The sequence below is a fragment of the Dama dama genome, chromosome 21 (genome assembly GCF_033118175.1).
Source record: "Dama dama isolate Ldn47 chromosome 21, ASM3311817v1, whole genome shotgun sequence".
NCBI classification, from domain to species: domain Eukaryota; kingdom Metazoa; phylum Chordata; class Mammalia; order Artiodactyla; family Cervidae; genus Dama; species Dama dama.
This window is the reverse complement of record NC_083701.1, coordinates 29,024,408-29,040,009: the sequence shown is the minus strand read 5'-3', so window position 1 is coordinate 29,040,009 and position 15,602 is coordinate 29,024,408. Positions and strand designations below refer to the sequence as shown.

Below are 15,602 nucleotides of genomic sequence, written 5' to 3'. Positions count from 1 at the left end.
TGATGACACTCATTGGTAAAAGGAAAATCTCTAATAATTTATTGTTTTTCTAATAAAATAAGAAAACACAAGTTTAGGTCTTGCTAAAATTGTAGGATTGGTGGGTAAATACCTATAAAACATAAACGATAGCAATATTTTATTATAATGTAAGTGGCCAAGGACTCATCTATTTGACTACCTCTATGCAGATGGTGACTGCACCCATGAAATTAAAAGACGCTTACTCTTTGGAAGGAAAGTTATGACCAACCTAGATAACATATTAAAAAGCAGAGACATTACTTTACCAACAAAAGTCCGTCTGGTCAAGGCTATGGTTTCTCCAGTGGTCATGTATGGATGTGAGAGTTGGGCTGTGAAGAAAGCTGAGCGCCGAAAAATTGATGCTTTTGAACTGTGGTGTTGGAGAAGACTCTTGAGAGTCCCTTGGACTGCAAGGAGATCCAACCAGTCCATCCTAAAGGAGATCAGTCCTGGGTGTTCATTGGAAGGACTGATGCTGAGGCTGAAACTCCGATACTTTGGCCACCTCATGCGAAGAGTTGACTGATTGGAAAAGACCCTGATGCTGGGAGAGATTGGGGGCAGGAGGAGAAGGGGATGACAGAGGATGAGATGGCTGGATGGCATCACCAACTCAATGGGCATGAGTTTGAGTAAACTCTGGGAGTTTGTGATGGACAGGGGGGCCTGGCGTGCTGCGATTCATGGGGTCGTAAAGAGTTGGACATGACTGAGTGACTGAACTGAACTGAACTGAATTGAACTGATGCTGATGTGCTGAAATGGCCATCCTAGAGTACAGGTAAGTGAGGGGTGAGTGGTCCTAGAAATACACTAACTCTAGGCGGTTATCAAGTGTGTGATAGACACCTTAGTTACCTGATGACGTTCTGTTCTCCCTGTTTCAATGAGGATTGTATTCTTCACAAATCTTTCCACTGCTTGATTCTCAGTAGCCAAAAAGTGCCTGGCACATAGTGTGTGCTTTGTAAATATTGGCTGAATTGTATGTATTTAATCTGTGGCCCTGTTCCAAGTACAAGTGAGAAATTTAAATGTACTTAGTGCTGACAGTTGGATGGGGGACAAACTTTAATCATGAGACTCTCCCCACAACTTCTTTTCTAGGCAGCATAGTGGCTGTCACAAACCCCACTGCTGAGTGGCCATCACCAGTGCTTTATGGAAGTGCCATCTCTACTTTTTTAAGGTGGAGTTTCTTAGGATACTTGTTAAGTTTCAGCTTTACTAAAGACAGACAAATATATATATATATATATATATATATATATATATATATATATATATATCATGGTTTTTTCTGGATTAGAGTTTGCCTTTGACCTTGATACATTAAAACTTTGGCCTCAGCATTGATTGCTTATTTATAGATGTAAACTATTACCTATTGGGGCTTCTTAGGTGATGCAAAGTTAAACAATCCACCTGTTAACGCAGGAGATGCATTTTTGATCCTTGGGTCAGGAAGATTCCCTGGAATAGGAAATGGTAGTCTGCTCCAGTACTCTTGCCTTTAAAATCCCATGGACAGAGGAGCCTGGAGGGCTGCAGTCCTTGGGGTCACAAAGAGCAGATGTGACTGAGCAAGTGAGCACATGCATGGATAGTGTGCTGTGAGTGCCACTAACACGTTACAAAGAACTTCACCTTATACGGGAGTTCAGAGAAGGGACTGGTCAGTGGAATTAGCAACTAGATGCTACTGGAAGAGCAAGGAAATTTTCAGAGAAAAGATAGCATTTGACTTGAACTTTGAAATACAGAAGTATAATTTTTACAGAAAGGAAAGTAGAGGAGGAAATTACAAGTTTAGAGAATGACACTGACGTGCGTGTGATGCTGTGAACATAATCTCAGACTTTGCTGTGCATCCAGGTTACCCAGTGTTTCTGATTCAGCAGGTCTTGGGTAGTCCCCCCAAAACTTCATTTCTAACAAGTTCCCAAGGAGATGCTGGTGTTCCTGGCTTGCAGACTATACTTTCAGATCCACTGGCTTATGGAAATGTTTGAGTAGAAGTGAATTGTGCATATAGAAGAAGTGGCTAGAAAAACATTTGGGGTCAGATGAGAGAAGAACTTGAATATTTGGCTAAAGACCATTTTGTGCCTTAGAAAGTAGAAGCAATACTTTTTGAACAGCAGCAGGATTCATTAGTCCTTGGGAGGACTTGTTCATGCATGCATGCATGAATTTACTTTACAAATATTTATGAAATACTGTGGAAATCATGGTGCTAGATAGGCAGTAATTTTAGGAGGTAATTATTACAGTTGTTTCTCTCTAGGTCAATGGTGGTAGAAACTATAGTAATAAAGGTGGCATTGAAAAAAATAAGAAGAATTCAAGAGTTATTTCAGAAGAAGGGATATATCAAAAGTGAATATAATGTTTTGTTACATTCTTTACAATGTTGTGTTAGTTTCCACTGTATAGCAAAGTGAATCAGCCATATGTATCTGTATATCCCTTATGTTTTGGATTTCCTTCCCATTTAAGTCACCACAGAGCACTGATTAGAATTCCCTGAGCTATACAGTAGGTTCTCATTAGTTATCTATTTTATTGATTCACTTTGCCATACAGTAGAAACTAGCAACATTTTCAAGCAACTGTACTTCAATAAAAATTAATTTAAAAAATAAGCTATAGGAGATGCTCTGGCGTTGGGGGGTGTTGCTGTGTACTCTGCGTAGTCCTGGCCCCTGGGGCCGTCGGTCCTTTTGGAACCTCACCGGTTAATACTGCTAAATATGAGACGATCAGCAGCACCAAGTCAGTTGCAAGGGAATCCCTTCAAAAAACCAAAATTTATATCACCAGCAAGAAGTCATCCAAGTCCTAATGAAGAGGTTGCAAAACTGAATTCAGAAATAAAGTTATTTGAGGTTGCTGCAAATAAGAATAATTTTCTCCAGCCACAAAATGATCCCAGAATATGCAATTTTAATTTGCCTACTGAAGAATGTGCTAAAGGAATTAATCATGGGGATAATCACAGGGAAAAATATTGTTTGGAAGCATCTACAAAGGCAACATTAGATCTACATCATACAGTGCAAACTTGGATGAGGAAGCACAGGCTGGTACCAGTTCACTACAGGTAATGTTGGACCGCCATCCAGTTGCTATTACAGTGGAGGTGAAGCAAGAAGAAGACATTAAGCCCCCTCCTCCACTGGTTTTAAATTCTCAACAGAGTGATACTTTAGAGCAAAGAGAAGAACAGGAATTAGTGCATGTAATGGAAAGATCTTTGTCACCATCACTTTCCTCTGTTGATATGAGAATGACATCGTCTCCATCTTCTATCCCAAGGAGAGATGATATTTTTCGGCATGGAGAAAATTTTAGGTCACAATTAGGGTATGATCCTCAGATTCTACAAATGCTGAAAGAGGAGCATCAGATAATTTTAGAAAATCAAAAAAGTTTTGGATTATATGTTCAGGAGAAGAGGGATAGATTGAAAAGAAGGCAGCAGCTAGAGGAAGAGCTGCTAAGAGCAAAAATTGAAGTTGAGAAGCTGAAAGCAATTCGACTACGGCATGATCTACCTGAATATAATAGTCTCTGAGATTTTTTTCAATCTTGCAATTTGATTATTTATTTTGGCCTGATTAGTTTCATTTGGGAATATCCTGAAGCAGAGTACATATTCTTAAAACATATTGTTAATCTCTACTATGAAAAAGGCTTTTTTGACATGATTTTCTGATTATTTAATTTTCCTTTGAGATATAGTAAAACACTGATGGCATGCTTATAAACTTTTTGTCTTCCTGGGCCTTAAAAAAGATGTTTTATTTTGATTATTAACATATATAAATGCATATGTATATACATAAATATTCTTTCAAAGTTCTGAATCTTCAACATTTTAAATTAACACTTTAAAAGCTGTATGTAGTTCAAGTTGTTTATTAATAAGTTAGTGTAATTTAGAAGCAATACTAGTTTAATAGAAGCTTGTCTATATGACACTGATTTTTATGCTTTCATTCTTTGAAGGAATAAGTTCTAGAATTTTAGGGACTAAAGTGTTAGGGACTAGAATTTTAGGGACTAAAATAGAAGGTATTTGGAGAGCACTTTTCCCACCTCAATTTAAAGGTAATAAAACTGAGGGCGAGGGAAAACTCAGTGATTTACTTGGTTTAACAAAGCTCTTCATGGCATAGCAAGGACCAGCACTCAGTTTTTGTTTCTCTGTAATTTTTCCCCCCTACTGTTCCTTTAGAAGTAAAAATCTGCTAAAGTATCCTACATGGTAAAAAATTAGAAACATTTATTTCATTAAAATTGTCTTTAAAAATCGGTGGATTGTGAAATCAGGGGGATTGTGTCAATTACTCCCATCCTCCTTTTTTTTTGTCCTGCAAAATAAGATGTACTGTTGGAGCTGTTATATATTGAGGTGGCCAAAAAAGTTTGTTTGGTTAGTGAATATGTTGTTCAGTAAATGTGTCTTTTATTTTTACTTAAAACCGAACTAACTTTTTGCCTAATCCAACATGTTGACTATGAGATTTAATATGTTGATTCATTTTGAATGTCTTAGTCTGAAAAAGATTTCTTTCATGGTAAAATCACAGTAAACTTTAATGAACAAAATTAAAATTTTACTTAAAATAAAAATAGCAAAACATTATATGTGTATAACTTATGATATCTATAGTCTTATGTTTCTGTAAATATTACTATTTTAGTATTTGTGGAAATAAAACCTTGATTCTTAAAGCACACACACAAAAAATAAGCTATAAAATACATATATACATATATGTATACATAATCTCTCATCCAGGGAAAAATTGGGTGAATGTAATGCTTTGTAACTGAGAGAATGGTTTTGCCATTAAGAGAAACATGAACATCAGAAGAAGGAGCTGACTTCTGGAGAGAATTTATTCTTGAAACTCTTATATCACGTAGAATTTCACTGGGGTCCTGATAAATATTAAGCGCTCCAGGGACATCTAAGTTAAAATGTCTCCAAGGTAGTGGAACTGAAGGGAGAAATTAAGCCTAGTTCATAGTTGAAGCTATAGGAATGGAGATGGTCACCCAGAGTTTGAAGAACCTGAAGTTCATGGTGTCATATACCAGAGCTCAAGACATCAGGCTGTTTTGGGTGTTGGTAAGTTTCCAGAATAAGACCATGGGGTGGGGTGTAGTTGAAATGGAATAAGACAAAAAGGCCTTTAAACTGAGGAGGTCAAGGAATTCAATCCATTTTTGGATTATTCACATAGACTCTAAACTTGCCCAAGAGAAGGGCTGAAGAGAAAGATTGATTTGTTTAACTTTTCAATGAATTCTGGAAAGTGTCAAGGGAAACATTACATGATAGTGACGGGGAAACACAGAGTGTCATAGAGTGACAGGAGTGTGAACGTGAAATGAGATATCAAGGAGGCAGGGTTGCAGGCAACAAGAAGAATTCTGACTGTTCATTTCCAGGCTATCCCTCATTCTTCAACTGCTGTAGATTCTGGGCAGCCAGAGGTAAGCAGCCCTTATTTGAGAGGCCCGCATAGATAAGCCAACAACCTAAAGGTGCTAGAAGAAGGGCATTTTGTAGAAAGTCCATGGTTAGAGCTGTAGGGGAGATCCCCTGTGACAGGAGTTTCAGTGAGTGTAGGCAAAAAGGGCAGGAGTGGGAGGATGGTCTAGATAGACTGATTACAGTATTTAAATGGATGACTGGAGGGTGGGAGGAATTGGGAGACTGGAATTGACATATGTATGCTATTAATATTGCATATAAAATATATAACTGATGAGAAACTACTGTATAACTCAGGGAACTCTACTCGATGCTCTGTGGTGACCTAGATGGGAAGGAAATCCAAAAAAAGGGATATTTGTATACATATAGCTGATTCACTTTGCCATGCAGCGGAAACTTATACAATATTGTAAAGCAACTATATTCCAATAAAAAATAAAAAAATTAAATTAAATAAATAGATGATTGGAGAGAAGAGAGGTGGGGTGGCATGCATTTTGTGCTCACTCTCATCTGACTCTTTGTGACCCTTTGGACTGTAGCCCACCAGACTCCTCTGTCCATGGGATTCTCCCATCAAGAATACTGGTGTGGGCTTTTCCCCCGAGCTGTTGGAGGGAGCAGGAGTGCTTCTCCCGAGTTGGTGATTGATTGGTTGTGATCCACCATGCAGAAGTGAGTGATGAAAGGCAACAGAGCTGATGGGTCATGAGGATGTAAGTGCATTTGAAGGCTCTCACACCCTCTACTCCAGGACAGAATCAAGAATAAACTGGAGGACAAGCAGGACCAGATGATACCATGAAGAGAAGTTTACAGGCCCTCTATTGCCAACTGTTAAACTCCTAATAAATTGTGCTGGGAATGTGAGAAATCTGAGCTACATGAGGCTATAGGATATACGAGAAGAGCATAAACTTTCCACTCCTGGCTTTGCTGTTTACCAGCTGGGGGGCTTTAGTTTGTCTCTTCACTTATTAGAGTGGTCCAGTGAGGTAGTATATGTGGAAATGGCTGCAGGTAGTGGGTATACAAGCTGGAATCAAGACTGCCAGAAGAAATATTAATAACCTCAGATATGCAGATGACACCACCCTTATGACACAAAGCGAAGAAGAACTAAAGAGCTTCTTGATGAAAGTGAAAGAAGAGAGCAAAAAAGTTGGCTGAAAATGCAACATTCTCCACTTTGTGCTGTAGTTAGTTTTGTTCTGGTAGATATGAAGTTTTTGGCTTCCTTTGTTCACCAGGTCAATCTATTGTACTTAATTTTTGTTGGACTGTTTTGATTTTGTTTATGGGTGTATATGTATATGTGTATATTCAGTCACACGTTCTATTGTTGTTGTAAACCGCTGCCTCTACATTGGGTTTTTGCAGTTCTGTTGAGTTTTCCTCCCCACCCCCCCCCGCCTTTTTTCTTTCTTCTTCCATTTTTTTCTTTTCTTTTTTTATAATTTTAATTTTTAAACCTATTATATTTTCTCTACATTTATTCTTATGATTTCCTTTCCTACTGTCCTTTTCCTCTTGCAGTTAATCTTTAATGTATATAAACTTCATCTACCTTTATTTAACTTTGCATATCTATTCTTTCTTTCCTTTCCTCTCAACATATTTGTTAGTTTTTTTTTCATTGCTTTATTCCCCACTTGGCACCTTGCTTTAGTTTTGTTTTCCAGTTTGTGCTTAAGCTAGTTTTGTTCTTAACTGGTAAATATAATTTTTTATTTCCTTTGTTCACTGGATCAACCTACTGTACTTTGTCTTTGTTGGACTGTTTTCACGTTGCTCATGGGTGTATATGTATATGTGTATATTTTATTATTTTAATGATTATTTGCCTGATTTTGTTACTGCTATTTGTCTGGGGTTCATCTTTGGCTTCTCATTTTTGGATATTTGTTTACTCTCCCTTAATGCCATAACAAACCACTTGTGGAATCTTTGTTTCTGACCAGAGATCAAACCCTGAGCCTTTGGAGTGGGAGCACTGACTCCAAGACCCTAGACTACCAGAGAACTAACCCTAGGGAGTATCACATAGTGAGAACTCACACAAAGGAAACCACTTGAATATAAGACCTGGCATCACCCAACCACCAGTAGCACCCTGTGCAGGACGCCTCATCTAAACAACAAACAAAACAAAAATAGGAGCCCAATCATCAGCAGACAGGAGTAACACCAACCAACAAAAAGAAACTCAGCACAAATCTCACCCTATACAAAGCTCACACAAACCACCGGACCAACCTTAGGAGGGCAGAAACCAAAAGGAAGAAAGAATTCAACCTTCTTCAAGGAAAGAATTCAACTTTCTTTGAAGCCTTGGAAAAGGAGACCTCAAACACAATAACTTAAAAAAAAAAAAGAAAATGCAGAGAAATACTGCACAAATGAAGGAACAAACTAGAAACACAGAAGTCCAAATAAATGAAGAGGAAACAGGAAAATTACCTGAAAAAGAATTCAGAATAATGATAGTAAAGATGATCAAAAACCTTGAAAACAAGATGGAGAAAATGCAAAAATCAATTAACAAAGACCGAGAAGACTCAATGAATAAGCATACAGAGACAAACAACACAATTACTGAAATTAAAAATACTCTAGAAGGAATCAATAGCAGAATATCTGAAGTAGAAGAATGAATCAGTGAGCTGGAAGACAAAATGGTGGAAGTAACGTCTGAAGAACAGAATAAAGTAAAAAGAATGAAAAGAGATGAGGACAGTCTCAGAGAGCTCTGGGACCATATCAAATGCACCGACATTCTAAGAAGAAGAAGAAGAGAAAAAGAAAAGGTATGAGAAAAATTTGGAAGAGATTATAGTTGAAAATTTCCCCAATAAGGAAAAGAAAATGGCCAATCAAGTCCAAGAGGCACAAAGAGTCCCATACAGGATAAACCCAAGTAGACACATACTAATCAAACTAACAAAGACTAAACACAAATAAAGAATATTAAAAGCAGCAAGGGAGAAGAAACATGTAACATACAAGGGAAACCCCATACGCTTAACAGCTGATCTTTCAGCAGAAACTCTGCAGGCCAGAAGGGAATGGCAGGATATATTTAAAGCACTGAAAGGGAAAGAATCTACAACCAAGATTACTGTACCCAGCAAGGGTCTCTTTCAAAATTGATGGGGAAATCAAAAGCTTTTAGAGAATTCAGTACCACAAAACCAGCTTTACAACAAATGTTAAACAGACTTATATAGTCAAAAATAAAACAGAAGGAAAAATATCTACAAAATCAACCCCAACCAATTAGAAAATGGCAATAGGAACATATATATTAATAATTACTTTAAATGTAAATGGATCAAAGAAAGTGAAAGTGAAGGTGAAGTTGCTCAGTCATGTCTGTCTCTTTGCCACCCCATGGACTATAGCCTACCAGGCTCCTCCATCCATGAGATTTTCCAGACAAGAGTACTGGAGTGGTCTGCCATTTCCTTCTCCAGGGGATGTCTCCAAACCAGGGATGGAACGCGGATCTCCTGCATTTCAGACAGACACTTTACCATCTGAGCCACCAGGGGTCTCAAAATGGATTAAATGTTCCAACCAAAAGACACAGACTGGCTGAATGGATACAAAAACAGGGCCCATAAATATGCTGTCTACAAGAAACCCACTTCAGACCTCAAGACACATACAGACTGAAAGTGAGAGGATGGAAAAATATATTCCATGCAAATGGGATAAAAGAAAGCTGCAGTAGCAATACTCATATCAGACAAAATAGACTATAAAATAAAGAATAGTACAAGAGATAAGGAAGGACCCTACATAATGATCAAGGGATCAATCCAAAAGGAAGACAAAACAATTGTAAATATCTATGCACTCAACATAGGAGCACCTCATTACATAAGACAAACACTAACAGACATAAAAGGAGAAATTGACAGTAACACAATAATAGTAGGAGACTTTAACACCCCACTCACACCAATGAACAGATCATCCAAACAGAAAATTAATAAGGAAACACGTCTTAAATAATACATAAGATGAGATGAATCTCACTGATATCTTTAGGACATTCCATCTAAATGCAGAAGAATACACCTCCTTCTCAAATGCACATGGAACATTCTCCAGGATAGACCACATCTTGGGTCACAAATCAAACCTCAGTAAATTTAAGAAAATTGGAATTGTATCAAGCTTCTCCTCTGACCACAATGAGACTGGATGTCAATTACAAGAAAAAAACTATAAGAAACACAAACACATGGAGATTAAATAGCATGTTTCTAAATAACCAACAGGTTACTGAAGAAATCAAAAGGGAAATGAAAAAATTTCTAGAAACAAATAACAATGAAACCATGACAACTCAAAACTATGGAATGCATCAAAAGCAGTTCTAAGAGGGAAGTTTACAACAATACAATCCTACCTCAAGAAACAAGAAAAACATTGGATAGATAGCCTAACTTTACACCTAAAGCAACTGGAAAAAGAAGAAGAAAAAAAACCCAAAATTAGTAGAAGGAAAGAAATCATAAAGATACAAGCAGAAATACATGAAAGAAACAATAGTAAAGATTAATAAAACTAAAAGCTAGTTCTTTGAGAAGATAAAAAAAATTGACAAGCCTTTAGCCAGACTCATCAAGAAAAAAAGAGAGAAGAATCAAATCAACAAAATTAGAAATGAAAAAGGAGAGGTTACAACAGACAATGCAGAAATACAAAGGATTATAAGAGACTATTATGAACAACTATATGGCAATAAAATGTATAACCTGGAAGAAATGGACAGATTCTTAGAAAAGTTCAATCTTCTAAGACTGAACCAGGAAGAAATAGAAATCATGAATAACCCAATAGTAAGCACTGAAATTGAAGCTGTGATCAAAAATCTCACAAAAAGAAAAGCCTGGGACCAGATGGCTTCACAGGAGAATTCTATCAAACATTTAGAGAAGAGGTAAGACCTATCCTTCTAAAACTCTTTCAAAAAATTGCAGAAGAAGAAACACTTCCAAACTCATTCTATGAGCCCACCATCACCCTGATACCAAATCCAGACAAAAACAACACAAAAAAATATAACTACAGGCCAATATCACTGATGAACATCGATGCAAAAATCCTCAACAAAATTTTAGCAAACAGAATTCAGCAACACATCAAAAAACTCATCCACCATGATCAAGTTGGGTTTATTCCAGGGATGCAAGGATTCTTCAATATATGGAAATCAATCAATGTGATACACCATATTAACAAATTGAAAGATAAAAACCATATGATCATCTCAGTAGATGTAGAAAAGGCCTTTGACAAAATTCAGCACCTATTTATGATTAAAACTCTTCCAAAAAATGGGCATAGAAGGAACCTACCTCAACATAGTAAAAGCCATATATGATAAGCCTACAGCAAACAATATTCTCAATGGTGAAAAACTGAAAGCATTCCCCCTAAGATCAGAAACAAGATAAGGGTGTCCACTTTCACCACTATTATTCAACACAGTTCTGGAAGTTTTAACTACAGCAATCAGAGAAGAAAAAGAAATAAAAGGAATCCATCGGAAAAGAAGTGAAGCTCTCACTGTTTGCAGATGACATGATACTGTATGTAGAAAACCCTAAATACAGTATTAGAAAATTACTAGAGCTAATCAGTGAATTTAGCAAAGGTGCAGGATACAAAATCAATACACAGAAATCACTTGCATTTCTATATACTAACAAAGAAAAATCAGAAAGAGCAATTAAGGAATCAATCCCATTCACCACTGCAACAAAAAGAATTAAATATCTAGGAATAAACTTACCTAAGGAGATGAAAGAACTGTATGCAGAAAATTATAAGACACTAATGAAAGAAATCAAAGATGACATAAACAGATGGAGAGATATTCCATGTTCCTGGGTAGGAAGAATCAATATTGTGAAAATGACTATACTACCAAATACAATCTACAGATTTAATGCAATACCTATCAAATTATCAGTGGCGTTTTTCACAGAACTAGAACAAAAAATTTCACAATTCAAATGGAAACACAAACGACCTCAAATAGCCAAAGCAGTCTTGAGAAAGAAGAATGGAGCAGGAGGCATCAAGCTTCCTGACTTCAGGTTATACTACAAAGCTACAGTCATCAAGACAGTATGGTACTGGCACAAAAACAGAAATACAGAGCAATGGAACAAGATAGAAAGTCCAGAAATAAACCTATGTACCTATGGGTACCTTATTTTTGACAAAGGAGGCAAGAATATACAATGTGGCAAAGACAGCCTCTGTAATAAATAGTGCTGGGAAAACTGGATAGCTTTATGTAAAAGAATGAAATTAGAACTGTTCCTGACACCATGCACAAAGATAAACTCAAAATGGATTAAACACCTAAGTGTGAGACCAGAAAACATAAAACTCTTAGAGGAAGAGTTTTGCCTATGTAGGCAGAACACTCGATGACATAAATCAAAGCAAGATCTTCTATGACCCACCTCCTAGAGTAACGGAAATAAAAACAAAAGTAAACAAGTGAGACCTGATTAAACTTAAAAGCTTTTGCACAGCAAAGGAAACTATAAGCAAGTTGAAAAAACAACCCTCAGAATGGGAGAAAATAAATAGCAAATGAAACAACTGACAAAGGATTAATTTCCAAAATATACAAGTAGCTCATACAACTCAATACCAGAAAAACAAGCAACCCAATCAAAAACTAGGAAAAAGACCTAAACAGACATTTCTCCAAATAAGACATACAGATGGCTAACAAACACATGAAAAGATGCTCAACACTGCTCATTATTAGAGAAATGCAAATCAAAACTACAATGAGATATCACCTCACACCAGTCAGAATGGCCCTTATCAAAAAAAAAAAAAAAAAAACTACAAACAAATGCTGGAAAGGGTGTGGAGAAAAGGGAACACTCTTGCACTGTTGGCGGGAATGTAAATTGATATAGCCACTATGGAAGACAGTATGGAAATTCCTTAAAAAACTAGGAATAAAACTACCACATGACCCAGAAATCCCACTCCTAGGCGTATACCTTGAGGAAACCAAAATTGAAAGAGACACGTATCCCATTGTTCATTGCGGCACTATTTACAATAGCTAGAACATGGAAGCAACCTAGATGTCCATCGACAGATGAATAGATGAATGGATAAAGAAGTTGTGGTATATATACACAATGGAATATTAATCAGCCATAAAAAGGAACACATTTGAGTCAGTTCTAATGAGGTGGATGAACCTAGAATCTATTATACAGAGTGAAGTGAGTCAGAAAGAGAAAGATAAATACCGTATTCTAACACATATATATGAAATCTAGAAAAATGATAGTGAAGTATTTATTTACAGGGCAACAATGAAGAAACAGACATAGAGAATAGACTTATGGAGATGGGAAGAGGGGAGGAGAGGGCGAGCTGTGTGAAAAGAGTAACATGGAAACTTACATTACCGTATGTGAAACAGATAGCCAAGGGAAATTTTCTCTATGGCTCAGGAAACTCAAACAGGGGCTCTGTAACAATGTAGGGGGTTGGGATGGGGAGGGAGATGGGAGGGAGTTTCAAAAGGGAGGGGATATATGTATACCTATGGCTGATTCATGCTGAGCTTTGACAGAAAGCAGCAAAATTCTGTAAAGCAATTATCCTTCAATTAAAAAAAGAAAGAATACTGGTGTGGGTTGCTATTTCCTCCTTTCGGGATCTTCCCCACCCAGGGATCAAACCTGTGTTTCCTGAGTCCTCCTGCATTGGTAGGCAAGTTCATCACCACTAGTGCCACCTGGGAAGCCCCATGCATTTTGAGGGGTGGCTTAATCTAACAATTCCTGGTAATTCAGAAAAGGGAATTCATTTAAGCTTTGTCGGGAAGATCTCCTTGAGAAGGAAGTGGCAACCCACTCCACTATTTTTGCCTGGAAAAATCCCATGGATGGAGAAACCTGGTAGGCTACAGTCCATGGGGTCACAGTCGGACATGACTGAGCAACTTCACATTCACTTTCACTTATCTGTCCATATCATTTTCCTGCAGATCCACTGCAAAATTTGTCTTTTTTCAAATAATGTAAGATTGTACCAGTTTTTAAAAGTGAGGATGTTTAAATTTTCTGTAAGATTTTGAATTTTGAGTAATGTCCTTGCAGAGGAAGGACATATATTGAGAAGATAGTGAATTCAGAGTGCTTGTTTACAATTCAAGAAATTTAGATATGATTTTAGAAACATGAAATTCTACTATAACTTGGATGGATAATTTCCCACTTTTATTAAAAGTAAGCAATTAGAAAGGTCCAGTTGGTTGATTGGCTGCTCTGAAAAGTTCATATAAAAAAAATAATCTAAGGTGACATCCTATAATTCATTGAGATGGTAGTACATGACTTTAATTTTGTTTTCTTATTAGTTTATCATCAGTATTTTTTAATGAATCTTACCTGGTTTTCTAGCCCATCTCCAAGATGGTTTTTGTGCAGTAGTTATAACCACAAGTCAGGTTTATGAAACTTCACTAGTTTAAAAGGTCAGCATGTAAATGAACTAATTAGGCAACTATATCACGTTCTATTACAAACCTCACACCTTCTAAATTCTTTCTGGATTAAATAATGAGCCATATTGTTAACAGAGCTTGCATAACATAAAAAAGATATTAAATACTTAAAATTCCTAGATAAACAGAACACTCATTTGAAGATATTTTACAATGATAAATTAATGCATAAAATTAGAAGGCCAAGATTTACACAGTACAATATTTACAAAATGGAAATGTAACCTTAATACTGAGAAGAACAGGAAATTATAAAATGGAATTGAAAAGAATCAAGGAAATTGAACTAAACTCTCCATTTGTCTAAAAAGAATTTCTCTCCCAGTTTTCTGAAAGCCAGTTTATTAAAACAACAAATGAACTACACCAATAAGTTAAACTACACCAACTCCAAACAAAACAAAAATTTCTATCATCATAAACATTTCAATTATTTAGAAATGTTGGAAGTTCATTGTATTAATTGCTTTTGCTATTAGTAATTTTGTATGCCATAAAATAGAACACATAGATATAGCTGAGCTATATAATGACATAAAGACAGATAATGTAAAAAAAACTCTTTAACCCTGGCTGCAGTGTGTTATAGTCTGAGTTAGGAATCCCTAGGTTATTAAAATCCTTAGAATAGTTACATGTATAGATATTAAATTTAGCTATTTCCAACATATAAATAGATTAAGAATCAATTTTAATAATTATCTAAGTATTTACAAAAGAGTAGTTTTATGTTGAGAAGGTGATTGGAGTAAATACTAATGCTAATTTCTGGCCTTAACCTATTGAGCATATCCCCTCTCAGTCTTACATCATAACTAGAATCAGGAAACCCCCTTTTCTTCTCTGCTTTGAGCACTTAAAAGACACCAGATGCCAACATTCTAAAAATAATAAATATTTTAATTTTTTAAAAAAAAATTGGTATACAAATGAATTATTCCTAAAAACATTTTTTAAAAAATGACAAAATTTTCTTCATGGTCTCTACCAGCATATGAGTTCTCTGCAGAATTTTCATTTCTTTTCAAACCTTGAGGGTTTTTATTTTTAAAATAGAGTGGGATTTAAAAAGAATAACAAATGAGAGAGTAACTTATAATACATTAATTCATGCAACAGCAGCTGCCTCTTTTGCTATTAGAGTGTGCTTATGTTCTCAGTTTGGGTGAAAGAGCTCATGTGAGCACACTTCCCTGGTAAAAGAGACAGCTGCTGCTGCATGTATTAATACATATCAAATGGCTCCAGAGTAAACAAGATGCTATAAATTACTGGGGGCCTTTTGCTGACGTCATGATGCCTCAGTCTGCAGGAGAACCAATGAGGTTCCTTTTCTTTTTTGTGACATCATCACAATAAGAGCAAAGGTGACTGAATTTCATTACCTTGTTTTTGTTTATTGGCTAAACAAGTCATTCACAGTATCCTTGACATTATTCTTAGGTGATTCACACAAGAGGTATAGCTGCATTATTTGAAGAAAGTTCAGTTTGC

General features: G+C 36.3%; 1 protein-coding gene across 1 annotated transcript; it reads left to right on the top strand.

Annotated features, from left to right (window-relative positions):
- Positions 1-2,763: 2,763 nt before the first annotated feature.
- On the top strand, positions 2,764-3,251 carry LOC133042300 (DNA repair and recombination protein RAD54B-like). Its single transcript, XM_061122818.1, has one exon. The coding sequence runs from the start codon at positions 2,781-2,783 to the stop codon at positions 3,132-3,134; it is 354 nt and encodes a 117-aa protein (XP_060978801.1). The 5' UTR covers positions 2,764-2,780; the 3' UTR covers positions 3,135-3,251.
- The last annotated feature ends 12,351 nt before the right edge of the window (positions 3,252-15,602 follow it).